The sequence below is a fragment of the Cricetulus griseus genome, chromosome 8, assembly GCF_003668045.3.
Source record: "Cricetulus griseus strain 17A/GY chromosome 8, alternate assembly CriGri-PICRH-1.0, whole genome shotgun sequence".
NCBI lineage: Eukaryota > Metazoa > Chordata > Mammalia > Rodentia > Cricetidae > Cricetulus > Cricetulus griseus.
The window spans coordinates 58,659,356-58,673,358 of NC_048601.1; the positions used below are offsets into that span (position 1 = coordinate 58,659,356).

The 14,003-nt window shown below is 42.6% G+C and overlaps 1 protein-coding gene across 11 annotated transcripts in view; it reads left to right on the plus strand.

The window, feature by feature from the left end:
• Aak1 (AP2 associated kinase 1) overlaps positions 1 to 14,003 on the plus strand; it is a 152,729-nt gene that overhangs the window by 75,293 nt on the left and 63,433 nt on the right. For all 11 annotated transcript variants that reach the window (XR_004771022.1, XM_035448630.1, XM_027428618.2 and 8 more), the window contains exons 3-5: positions 2,452 to 2,570; positions 10,840 to 10,948; positions 12,483 to 12,625. Coding sequence is in view for 10 of the 11 variants with exons in the window: in XM_035448630.1 (XP_035304521.1) it covers positions 2,452 to 2,570; positions 10,840 to 10,948; positions 12,483 to 12,625 (371 nt within the window). In the remaining variant the exon portion in view is untranslated. The remainder of the gene's footprint in view (positions 1 to 2,451; positions 2,571 to 10,839; positions 10,949 to 12,482; positions 12,626 to 14,003) is intronic.

The window sequence follows — 14,003 nt, forward strand, 5'->3', positions numbered from 1 at the left end:
CATGATAGGCAAAGTGGAAGGTACCAATTTTTTGACAGTCAGGAGGATGACACCACTCCAGGTTCTGCCTATAACTGGCTGTGAGACTCCTAAAGCTTTTCTTGGTTTCTTTATGCATAAAACAGATTTCTTGGGCTTTATGCTTTTTTTTTTCATTTAAAAATGATCTTCTCATTTTACATACCAATTCCATTTCCCACTCCCTCCCCCTCCTCCCACTTCCTCCATCCCATCTCCCATCCACTTCTCAGAGAGGTTGAGGCTTCCCATGGGAGTCAACCAAGTCTGGCACATCACTTTGAGGCAGGATCAAGGTCCTCCCTCCTAGATCTAGGCTGAGCAAGGTATCCCTCCATAGAGAATGGGCTCCAAAAAACCAGTTCAGGGCTTCATGCTTTTTATGGTGACTCTATGCCCAGGCTATAGCTGAATGAAATTATAAAGTATTCAAAATATCTGGCAAAATAAATATCTTCTTGGTTTATATATAAAACAGTCATGGATATAAATGGAGTGTTTGAAATTGTGTAACTACTTTGTTCAATCTAATAAATTGTAAGATGGTTTCAGACAAGAGCTGATACATATTTCTTACATTTAATTTTTTCTTCACCTCTTAAAAATTATATATTTTAAACAATGCATATTGGAATTTAGGAATTATAGGCTGGGTATGATGGTAAACATTTAATAATCCTGGCATTTACTAGGGCAGAGAGAGAAAATCAGTTCAAGCTAGCTAAGGCCACATGAGACCCTATCTCAAAAAATAAAAGTAATTTTGGAAGAAAGGGGAATGGAGAGAAGAGAAAGAAGACTAAGTTTTGATGCTATGTGTTCTTTTTAAAAAAGTAAGTACTCATTTGGGCATGGTGGAGCACGCCTTTAATCCCAGCACTTGGTAAGCAGAAGCAGGTGGATCTCTTTGAGTTTGCTGCCATTCTGGTTTGCAATTCAAGTTCTAGGACAACCAGGGCTACACAGAGAAACCCTGTCTTGAAAAGCAAACGAACAAAAGTAAGTACTTAAAAAAAATCTACATTTAAAATTGATAATGAAACAGTTTAATGTATTGCAAGAAAATAAAAGCCTTTTTTTGATAAAAGTAACATAGTTGTTGGTATCATAGATTTCATAGGAAGTTTAACTGGTTTGCAATATTGAAGAATGTAGTGATAGTCAATAGACATGCAGTCTTTGATAAATCATGATCCTAATGTAGCTTTGGAAACATCTGAGTCCATTAACTTTTTTTTTTCAGAATGATGCATGTGTTTTGTGAAAATAAGGAATAGTAACTTTATGTGTAAGACTATAGGGACTGCAGGGAATAGATTTCCTACCCGGGTTAGCTTGAATAGTAACTGTAAAGCTAATAAATGCTGGGAACATCAGCAGACAGGCACTGAAGTGTCACCGAGTCTCAGGGAAGTTAAAATGGTACCAGTGAATCCTGATTCCTGATTCTCAGAGGCCTAAGATCTCTGTATTGGCTACTTTTTGGTTTCTATCAACTTTGCAATGTCTGCTAGCTCAGTACTGAATCACAGCCTCAACTCAAGTTCTTATACTGATCACTTCCCTCTGTGTTCACTTCTGTCTGATTTGTGCCAACTCTTTGCAAAGAATAGCTTAGTGATTTTTTGCTTCACAGGATTGATGAACAGGACATTTGAGTTAAGCGATGAAGCTATACAAGGCAGGTGGTTGGGCTTTTTGTTCACTAAACTGCTGCTGTTTCAAGACTTTGACCTGTGACTGCTTTGCCACTCTTGTCTATCTGACCTTCAAGGCAGACAGTGCTTCTGGAGTTAGGTGGAAGTTAGTTCTAAGATTATGTGGAACTCCAAGAATGAACTAATTCAGCACATTTGAGCATACCAGTTAAAGTTACAAAATGTCTATTAATGAATTGTGAGCTGTCTTTGGGTAAAGGAAAGTGGGGTATTGATCAGTGAGTCTTGATGTCCCACTGTAAAGCAGCTCACTCACACTGGGTCTTATGTCTCAGCAGCACATGCAGTGACAGACAGGTGCAGAGACTCCAGGGTCTCCTGCTACACCTGAATGAGAGGTCAAGTGGGGCCGGGAAGAAGAAAGGAAAAGGACATTCCTGAAGTAAAGTGGCAACTATGTATGTTAGCAAGCACTAGAAGAATTTTCTAGCCTCTCTGATAAGAAAGTAAGTACTAGGCTTAATTAAAAAAAATACCTTGTAGTTTCTTTGGAAAATAGTTGCTGTTTGTCCTTGATTCTGGGTTAGGTGTGCAGGACTTCTTTGACTGTGGCTGTTAAGTTCCGAGAGTATGAGGATGCTGTCTAGGCCAGGCTGCTTTGAAGACTGGCTGATAGTGGTATCAGTACCACGAGAGGTGACGACAGCAGCAGCCTGAGTTCCTGACTGACTTTGCACCTTACTCAAAAGAGTTTCTCTGTGTGTGCTTCTTACAGGTGGATTTGCTCTTGTCTTTCTGGTGAGAACAAGCAATGGGGTGAAATGTGCCTTGAAACGTATGTTTGTCAACAATGAGCATGATCTCCAGGTGTGCAAGAGGGAAATTCAGATCATGGTAAGACTTTGTGGCTTATGACTGCTTCTTTATTTAAACCCCTGAACTCTAAGGGGAGAGGTGTGATACGGGCATCCCACTTCAGGCTGAGCACTCCAAAGTCTCTCACTCTTTGCACATTGACCAATTGTGAGTCTCTGTATTAACTGCATCTACTGCAAGATGCTTCTCTGATGAGTGCTGAGAAATGCACGGATATGTGAGTTTAGCAATAAATCATTAGGAGTCAATTTCATTGCTATGTCAATTTAGCAAAGTAATAGTAGTGGGTTTTAACCTACTGTGGCTGCTTCTTAAGACAGGTATATTATGCTGCTCTAGGAAAGTCACTGGGCTTGGCTGACACCCTTCCTTGAACTGGCAGCAAGCTTTTACACAAGGTGGGACCAATAACCAGGGCATATAGGGCTCTGTTCCTGCCTTGATCACTCTCAATTGGAGATTGAGGGAAATTGAGGTTATTGGGAGAATGGACTAGTTTAACTCAGAAAAATCGTTTGGGATCTTGGGAAAGCATTTAATCTGGAAAGCCCAACTCTCTAGGGATCCTTCCTTCCTTCCTTCCTTCCTTCCTTCCTTCCTTCCTTCCTTCCTTCCTTCCTTCCATCCATCCATCAGTTACCAGCCCCTTGTTCTGGTTGCCAATCTCTTTGAGCCCTTCTGTATCTTGTGAATATGCCCTGACACAGCTTTACGCTTGTTACAGGTTTTCCAGCTGGAGCACTTCCTGTGCTTTGGTCACAATGTCAATACTTCATAATGCCTTGTGATTCCATTTATAAAAGTCTGTGAATAGCAGGATTCATTGTGGCATTAGAAGTCAGAAAATAATTATTTGGGTTGGGAAATGGGCCAGGAAATGTATTTTTGGAACCTTCTGGGTTATGGAAGTGTGATGCTTTGTGTAGTGCTCACACTGAAATGTATAACTGTCAGAATTCAAATACATTAAGATCTGTATGTTTTCATTTTGCAAATTATACCTTCATTTAAAAAAACAAAGAAACCTACTAAGGAGAGAGGCTCAGCACTTACGAGCATGTACTGTTCTTGAGGACCCAAGTTCAATTCTCAGCACCCGCATCACAGCTGCCTTTATAATTCTAGCTCCAGAGAATCTAATGTCTCTGGCCTCTCAGAGTGCATGAATGCACATACACACAGATACACAGAGACACATCATAAAAAAATGCAGATTTTTAAAAAACATGCTAATTGTGTAGATTTAGATTTTTATCATTATTAGAGGGTCTGTATAAGAAATATAAGCTGTATTTATGATGAAATGATGTGTTACTGTGAAGACAGTAACTGGATTTAAAAGAATGATTTAAAAGACCATGATTTGATAATCAGAGCAAAGTGATGACTTAAGAGCTTGTTAGTTGTTATTGGATGTTTTTGCTTCTGTTTGACATTATGCATAATAAAAACTTTAAATATGTACATTGTTATTTTTGGTATTTCCACCAGCTTTTATTTATACCAATTATATTGCTTTACCTGTTACATTTTAGGCAGTTCTGCCATCACAACATGAGTTATTTAAAATCAAAAACTTAATGTTTGACACATTGCTTAACAGGTAGAAAGCAGTTCAATGAAAGAGTGTCTGCATGTTGGCAGAGGTAGATCCAGATGTTCACCTAGAGGTGACTCCTTCTAGCTCTAGATTTTAAAGCCTTGGAAATCAGCAGAAATAAAAGTTAGGTGTGGTGAGAGCCTAAGCTGAAAGTATTTGGGAGTGACCTAATACTGTTGAACCAACCAGCCAGCGCACAAGGCTACAGAGCACAGGGATCTGTCTGCAGTGGGCCTAAGGTACTCTGCTCGCCCTGTCTCCTACACATAGGATGTTCCTGGATATTTCTCATGCCCTCCTCCTCCTCCTTCAGCTCCTGTTCCTCCCTGCCCCTCCTTCTTCCCCTTCCCTTTGCCATGCCTCCCCCCCCTTGCTTACTCTATGCTTGCTCAGCTGTCCATATTTCATTTCCTATCTCTGCTGCTGCTGTCTCTTCTGCCCAGAATGGCTTATGTTAGAAAAACAATCCTATTCTTTCATTTTCTCCCACTCATTTGGAAACATGAAGGCTTGTTTTGTACTAGTAGAGAAACCAAGAAGCACAGGCCTGAAAACTCACAATGGGTCCAATTAGGAGTTCAGTTGTGGGATCAGTTTTGGCCCAGGGATGCATTAGGTAACAAGAAAACATCAAACAGCCCCACACCATTCTGTGTGCCATCTCAGGGCTCTAGAGGTCATCATGGTTGTTGATTCTTTGAATGTACTTCCAAACCATGCTAGTTCTTGGCTTTGACTTCATTTCAGGCATTGTTCCCATGGGAAATAAGGATTTAGCTCTTTTCATCCTGCAGGACAGCCCACCTCGAGTATTAGTTTTACTCTTACCCTGAATTCATTGGAATACCCGTCTTTTTGGGCTGTGATAGTGTTGGTTCGCACATTGGCGGGAGGGAACTGCTCCTACTGAATCTGCTGCTGGGCTGTGAACACTGCCCCTTCCCCACACAGCCATTGTCACCAGGACTTGTGTCTGTTCCTCCTTTGCTCTCAGTCGTCTCAGCAATGTGATCCGGGACTGCCCTCCATTATGCAAGTCAGGTTTAATGTGCAGATGTAGCTATTTGTCTGCTGTAACTCTCTGAAGAGCTGTCATGGGTTCTGACTGGACAGACCCCAAGCTGGTGATGGACTCCTAGCTGGTATTCTCTGGAGCCAGCTTGTTCTTGTGGCATTCCCTAGGCTCCATCTCCTTGGCCTCACTTCTTGTCAGGCTTCCACCCCTCCTCCTGCTTCACCCCTCCTTCTGTGGTGGTGGCCACACAACAGCTGCCTCTTATGCATTGAGCTTTGGGGGTCAAATTGAAGAAGTTTTTATTTAGCCCTCAATTCTCTAAAATTTTATAGTTTTACACTTTACATTTAAAGTTGATGAACCATTATATAATCTGTGAGACTTTTGTTGACGGTCTGCTCTTTGCTTATGGATGGTAAATTGTTTTAGAATCAGTTCTGTATTCTAAAAAAGGTATTCTCTGTTCTGATGGTTGCTAACTATTACTTGAACTGGAATTGTAGCTTAGTTGTAGCATACTTGTCTCTATATATAAGGCCCTGGGTTTGATACCTCCCCTATCCCTCACACCCCCACTCCCCTTCCACTCCCCCCATCATCCCCTTCTCTATCACCCACAGGAACTTAAATTGTAGGGGCCTATTACTAGACCTTTATCTCTCTGCTTATCAACTATATGCATATCTCTCCACCATATCCTAATAATCTTGTTTCTGTATCTAGATAGCAAGTATTTTTGAGTCAGAGACTCATGCTGTAGCCTTGGGGTATCTTAAACTTTGTAGCCAAAGCTGGCCTTGAACTCCTGATCCTTTTACCTCCATCAACCCAGTTCTGGTATTGTAGGTATGTGCTATCACACCCAGCTGTCAAACAAGATTCTCTCATATTTTCCCCCAGAATGTTTTAAAATATTCTAGTGCACATACTCCTGCCACATCCCTTCCATGATGGCTGAAACTGTTCTTAAACTATGAGCCAAGTTCTTTCTTAAGTTGATTTTATTAGGCATTCTGCCACATTGATGAGAAAAGAAACAAATACACTATGCTTCTATAATTAGAAGCAATGTGCGTATTTCAAAGGTCAGTTAGTTCAATGTGAATGTGTATGTAGAGTGGCATGGCTGACAAAAGAAATGGAATGTAATTTTCAGTTCTGTTGACTGCATTGAAGGAGATGACAGTGCAGAGGATGACAGTGCAGAGGATGACAGTGCAGAGGATGACAGTGCAGAGGATGGCAGTGCAGAGGATGATAGTGCAGGGGATGACAGTGCAGGGGATGGCAGTGCAGGGGATGGCAGTGCAGGGGATGACAGTGCAGGGGATGACAGTGCAGAGGATGACAGTGCAGGGGATGACAGTGCAGGGGATGGCAGTGCAGGGGATGGCAGTGCAGGGGATGACAGTGCAGGGGATGGCAGTGCAGAGGATGGCAGTGCAGAGGATGACAGTGCAGGGGATGACAGTGCAGGGGATGACAGTGCAGAGGATGACAGTGCAGAGGATGGCAGTGCAGGGGATGACAGTGCAGGGGATGACAGTGCAGGGGATGACAGTGCAGAGGATGACAGTGCAGGGGATGACAGTGCAGGGGATGACAGTGCAGGGGATGACAGTGCAGGGGATGACAGTGCAGGGGATGACAGTGCAGGGGATGGCAGTGCAGAGATGGCAGTGCAGGGGATGGCAGTGCAGGGGATGGCAGTGCAGGGGATGACAGTGCAGGGGATGACAGTGCAGGGGATGACAGTGCAGGGGATGGCAGTGCAGGGGATGACAGTGCAGGGGATGACAGTGCAGGGGATGGCAGTGCAGGGGATGACAGTGCAGGGGATGACAGTGCAGGGGATGACAGTGCAGGGGATGGCAGTGCAGAGGATGACAGTGCAGAGGATGACAGTGCAGAGGAGACAGGAAGAGGATGGCATTGAAGAGGATGACAATGTAGAGGATGTAAGAAGTAGTTAATGTAAATGTACAGTTGCTGCCAGAGGGGTCTTATGCCAGAAGGTGAAATCAATGATCTGCTCCTTCAAAAGTTAAAAGCTTATTAGGGTCGAAGCTGGCTTGTTGATTGATGAACTTGCTCTTTATTTCCTTGTGGACTGGCAGCAGTCTACTGAGCAGCCGGCATCTGGGAACTAACCACACTTGGAGTGCTGCTGCTGTAGGGCCTTCCTAAGGTAAGTGCTACTGAGCAGCAATATGGTTCACAGCTGAGGACAGTCCTGCCCAGGGCTTCCAGATCAGAGTCTGCTTTACAGTGTGATCCCTCGGTGATCCATAGTCTATTAAAGTCTGACGTGCAATGCTGCAGAGTAGGACTATAGGTGACATTTTAAAGGTCATTCAGTAAGTGCAAGACTAATTGAGTAAAAAAAAAAAAAGTGTCCTAGTTTGTTTTTCTTTTATTTTTGATAGAACATTGACCAAAGCAGATTGAGGGATAAAGGATTTATTTCATCTTACACTTTCAGGTTACAGTACATAGGGAAGAAGGCAGAACAGGAACATGGAGGTGGGAATTGAAGCAGAGACTATGGAGGACTGATGCTTAGTGGCTTGCTCCCAAGCTTACATTCAACTAGCTTTCTCACACAGCCCAGGCCTATCTCTCTAGGAATGGTACTGCCCACAGTGGGCTGTCCCCCACATCAAGCAAGTAATCAAGAAAATGCCCCACAAATATGCCCACAGTCCAACCTTAGGGAAGCAGTTCTTCAGCTAAGGTTCCTTATTCCTGGGTAACTCTAGTTTGTGTCAACTTGACAATGAAAACCAAACAGTGTGGAAGGGACAAATACATGTTGGTGTGGGGAAGAGAAAGTATCTTGCACTTCTTAGGTAGCAGAAGCTCAGCAGGTCTCCACTAGAACTGAGGGCCAGCTCATAGTTTCTTTTACTAGAGATGTACTTGTTTGCCCAAAAGAATTAGAAAAAGGGCTGGAGAGATGGCTCAGCGGTTAAGAGCACTGACTGCTCTTCCAGAGGTCCTGAGTTCAATTCCCGGCAACCACATGGTGGCTCACAACCACCTAGAATGAGATCTGGTGCCCTCTGCTGACATGCAGGCAGAAGACTGTATACATAATGAATAAATAAAATCTTAAATAAAAGTTAAAAAAAAAGAATTAGAAAAGAGATACAGGGTTATGAAGTGGTGAAAGGAAGAGTAAAATGAAACCACATCACACCAAGCACCTCTTTCTAAAGTAAAAACTTATCCCTTCTTTCATCTTTAAGAAATTCTAGTCTATCAAGAGGGTCTTCTGGCCCCCTGGGCATGTGTGCTCACATGCACACACCCACCCCACATGTACACACCCACACACACCCACACACACACACACACACACACACACACACACACACACACACACTAAAAAAAAGTTTCTTTGCAGTTATCCCTGCTTTTTTAGACCATGTAAATAGAAAGGTCTACAATAAGATTGAAAAGTAGACGGAAGGATAGGGTCTGAATGCTTTCTGGGTTATAAAACTTGAGCTCTGGAGTCTGCTTTTTGGCCTCTGTATCTATCTGATCTGTGACCCAAGGTAGGTGCACTGAGGCTTTTGCCTCATCAAGTTTCTTTCTCATCCTGTTTTGAAGATGACTTTGTTCTATACCACAAGCAAAACCATAGCTCTGAGCCCACTGAATTCCCCTTTGCTTCATCCTTAGCACATTGTGTATCAACCACCTTTGCCCTGCCCCCCTTTGCAGGAAAATAATCTCTGTTCTACCCCTTAGCTGTAATCCTAACCTCATCCCTCTGACCTGTAGAATGGTCCCACCAGCTCTTCTTGTCGTCTGTATTTTACTGTTTTCACTATCCAGAGTGGTTTTCACAATTCCTGGCAATTCTTCCTTTGAGTCAGCCTCTTCCTTAAAGACACATATCTGTGTGCACATATCACTCTTCTGAGAGAGTGATCCATAGGCACTGCTCAACTCATATTCCCATCCCATCCCATCCCATCCCATCCCATCCCATCCCATCCCATCCCATCCCATCCCATCCCATCCCATCCCATCCCATCCCATCTCCAAAAATCTTCTCACTTCAGTCTCCAGAAGTTTCCTGTGGGCACATACGTACCATTGTCTGTTTCTGTTGAGGTCTGCTGTTCTGTCAGAGGTGCTTTCTAGTCCACGACACAGAAAGTGGAGCGAGCGTTACTGTTGATGCCGAGGGTTCAAGTGTTTATCTGACACCTTGATGCTTCTTTCTGTGCTAGCTTTGTCATTGTGAGCATTGGAGTCTGCACTTAGGGTAGTCAGGAACAGCTTTCCCAAGGACTCTGAGAAGCCCAGCCACATCTCCAGAAGCAATTCTACTGTCCCACTGGACCACTCCAGAGCCTAAGCTTCAGTCAAACACACAGACTTACAGAATCATGTATTTTCTACAACATCCCCTTTAAAACGAAGATAAAATAATGTGTTACAATTAATTTACAAATCTTAATTTTTACCTTGCATCTGTATAAAAATCATAATGTCCAGTTTCCTCATGTTTTCTTTCTCCAACTTAGTTTTTAATGCCCTTGGGTTTCAGCGTCATCATCATCTGAGGTTCAGGATGTGAGATGATTTCCAGTGCTTGGGTGGTGCTTAGTAGGTACCTGTTGGAAGGATGAAAACCCACGAGCAGCAGCCCTGAGAGCTGATAAGCAAAACAGTTGAGCTGGTGCTGCATCTTCTATCCCAGTTGGCCTTCTGGAAAGGCTTAATTATGAGTGAAATGCTGGGTTGGGTCTAGATGTTATTGTAGTCCCTTCAAATCTTGCAAGGCAGTTTTTCTTTTCGTGTATTTCCTAAAGGGAAACTGCTAAAAGTCAAGTTGGAGCATGTTCAGAAATGTGCCCTCTTTCCTTTATGAATTTGTTCAGGCTACCCAGCTAAAGCCCTTGTTAATTCCTGTGTTCAGGGAAGACACTGCTTTGAAAAGAACTCTGTTGCTGCAGGTAGTAAATCTTTCTCCAACGGTATCCTCTACACACACACACACACACACACACACACACACACACACACACACACACACACACACAGAAAGAGAGAGAGAGAGAGAGAGAGAGAGAGAGAAGAGAGAGAGAGAGAGAGAGACAGACAGAGACAGACACAGAGAGAGAGAGAGAGAGAGAGAGAGAGAGAGAGAGAGAGAGGAGGGAGGGAGGAGGGCGGGAGGAGGGAGGGAGGGAGAGGGAAGGAGAGAGGGAGAGAGAGTAAAAATTTAAGCGGAATTCACTTTTGCCCCCATAAACAGAAGCCTAGATTTCCGTTTTTCTGTATTAAAATTTTACATGTTTGAGTAGTTGTTGTGGTTTTTGTCTTTGCAGTATTTCTGGATGTTATAGGAGTCCTTGCTTCTGGTTTAGGTGGAGCACTAATACGGTGACCAAGTCAGTGTTCTGTGTGTGGTTCATTCTAGACCCGTGGCTCTAGATAGTGCTGTGGTTCAGCAGGACAGTGGAACTGTTTTAGAAATCTGTCTGGGCTCCTCAAAGACCACCAGAAATTTGTTCTTGATGTCACTTTCCCTTTTCCACACTGTTAGTGTTGTTTCTATGTATTTAAATTGTTTGTGCTAATGGAACCAAGCTTGCTAATTCTGCCCCACTGTGTCTATAACTGACAATGTACTTCTCTGCTCTTGTTCACAGAGGGACCTGTCAGGGCACAAGAACATTGTGGGCTACATTGATTCTAGTATCAACAATGTAAGCAGTGGCGACGTATGGGAAGTTCTCATTCTCATGGACTTCTGCAGAGGTGTGTGTTGAGCCTACTGAAGCTCTCGTTTCTGGCACTTTAATGGTCAAGGGCATGGGGACCATGGCATCCCGAAGATAATGTTCTGGTTTCATGGATGGGAAAGCTATGCAGTCCATTCCTACTCTTGGTTATTTTCATGACTACAAAGGTTATGGTACAAAGAATTGAAAGCGATAGGTAATTCCAGACTCTGTCTTCATTAGGTATAGAAAGGTTTGGCTGTGTATATAAATGGAACCACATGAAAATAAGAAAAAATGGGTTCTTTATGAGGGTTTAACAGTGAAGGGTACATAATAAAAGCCTTGTACAGAAACTGCAGCCTCCCCTAACCTTTCTCCACTCACTTCACTGCCCTCCTGTGATGGAGTGGAAGAATTCTTTTTGTCTGTGAAAATGACCCTCTTATTGCTCTGGGGCTATAATACCCAGTTAAGCTACATTCAGGTACTTCTGCTTCCAACTGTAAACAGATGAAAGCTTGAAGTTTCATGCATTTATCCTGGGAAATCCAGACTGTAGCACAAATGTGTTGAGTTGATGACATCCCATACATCCATTGTTTGGAGATTTGTCTCTTTTGGCCTAAGCAGCTGACTTTATAGGTTTGGGTCATTGCCTTACTGTTTGATGCCTTGTTTTGTAATTGCCCTTAGTGCCAGTAACATTTTCTGACTTTAAAGATAGATATTGTCCATAAATTGTTTCTTTTTTTTTTTTCTTTTTCTTTTTATTTTTTCGAGACAAGGTTTCTCTGTGGTTTTGGAGGCTGTCCTGGAACTAGTTCTTGTAGACCAGGCTGGTCTCGAACTCAGAGATCCACCTCCCTCTGCCTCCCAAGTACTGGGATTAAAGGTGTGCACCACCACTGCCTGCCTCATAAATTGTTCCTTATTCTATAAATATGACATTAACCAATAGTTTTGGCTTTTGTTGACTATTATCTGATTTTGTAAAATCCCACCAAATTTGAATTTGATAATTTATTCCCCTTTTTTGCATAGGACCTTTTAGATGCCAGGTAGTAGGAGGACTCAGGTCTGGATAATTTTGTTTAAGATTAGTAACCAGTCTTTTGTTCACAGAGAGACCAAGTTCCCCCAGTGAGACCAAGTTCACTCAGAGTTAAAGACTTCAAAGTGGGAACAGCCCCATTTTTTTTTTTCTCTACTGTTGTGCTGTCTAATTTTTGCTGAAAGACATAACAGAGACTGTGGCCTCATCTCTTACACCATGGGGACATAACTACCAGGCAGCAATAACTGACTGTGATGTTAGTTCTGCTTCTAATCTTGAGGATACAATGAGGGCAGGTCACATCTGTGTGATTAATAAAATAATTTGGTTTTGATGTATCAGAGAAGACATTGGGTTGTAAGAAAACAAATCTCAAACAGAGACTTGAGACCCCTGGGATTTAGTGCTGGCTTGGCCAGTGATCCACTTCTGTCTGGACAGCTGTCAGTGCCTTCGTCCAAATGATGTGTCTGCCTGTTAATATCCTTTCCCTTGCTCTCTATACCTGTCTCAGGAGGTCAGGTGGTAAACCTGATGAACCAGCGTCTACAAACAGGCTTTACAGAGAATGAAGTCCTGCAAATATTCTGTGACACCTGTGAGGCTGTTGCCCGCCTACATCAGTGCAAAACTCCTATTATACACCGGGACCTGAAGGTAACAGACTGACTGCTTGTGGAGTGTGTTTTTACTGAGTGTATGTCTGTCCCATGGGTGGAGCACATATTGAGGGGTAGGAAAGACACAGTTCCTAATTTTGGGCTCACAATGAAGTTGGGGAGAGAAAATACAAAGCAAAAGCACAATGCAAGTATCAACTTGTTAACTACTAGCCTCTAGAAGTTTTAAAATTTCAAATGCCTGAATTCATGTTTTGATTTTTATTACTGCATTCTTAAATTTTTTAATGGTTTTGAAAATTAATATGTTAATTTAAGTAGCTTATAATGATGCTTATATTTTATTACACACACACACACACACACACACACACACACACACACACACACACACACACACAGTTGTTATTACTAAGGATTAAACCCAGGGCCTTGCACATGCTAGGCAAGTCATATACCACTGAATTGTATCTCTATCTCTCTTTCATATTTTGAAAATTTCATTAGTTATTTTTAATAATCGATCCTGATTACCATCACATTGTTCTGTGTCTTTCATATTGAAGTCACATGATAGCATTTGCACAATAGAATTGGCACCTGATAGGATTGAGCTTAGTATTTATTGAGCAGCAATGGTGTGCTAAATATTCTACTGAACTTTATGTGTACTGTTTTCTTAGACATTCGCCATTACATTTTACAGGTGAGGAAACTAAATAGCAGAGAGGCTGTGTGTCTTGCCCAAGTCCTTACCAATAGGAAACAGTAGTGTCAGAATTTAAATCTGGTTCTTATGTGTGAGATTTCGTATACCACCCTATGGGCAGTGGCAGCAGAACTCTAAGAGCATAGGAACATTGCTTGATAGTGCCAAATGCAAAGGGCACTTTTGAGTGTTTGTTTTAGACTCCCTGCAGCACTTGACCCCTTCATTATCCTGCCTTCCCTAGACTCTGAGGTCTCAGCTCAAGCTCCTGAGCTTGTTCCGTAGATTATTTGACTTCTCCGAGCTGTGTGGTTCTGTCCTCTCTAAACTCTGGATAGCCATGCCTGTTGAACTGTGTGAACCTGGGCTAGTCTGAGTGGGGTCTGCTTATTCACAGGCAAAACTGAGGGAAGTTCCACTTGCCCTACCTAGCATGAGTGTGCCTCTCTTTCCATTCCTATATGGCATATGAACTCAAAGTGTAGACTGTTTATGTCCTGAAAATAATCACAAAAGGTACTGTGCTATGGAAGAGTTCTCTTCAGATGTTATTGTAACGCTTCATTTACTTTCATTCAGTTTTAATTTTCATTTCTTTGAGGGAAGATAACGGTCATCATTGCAAACCATGGGGTTGAATCTGGGAAGATCACCTATTCCAGCCTTTACTATTTGCTAGTGCAGAATCCTTGCCAGAATCCATGAC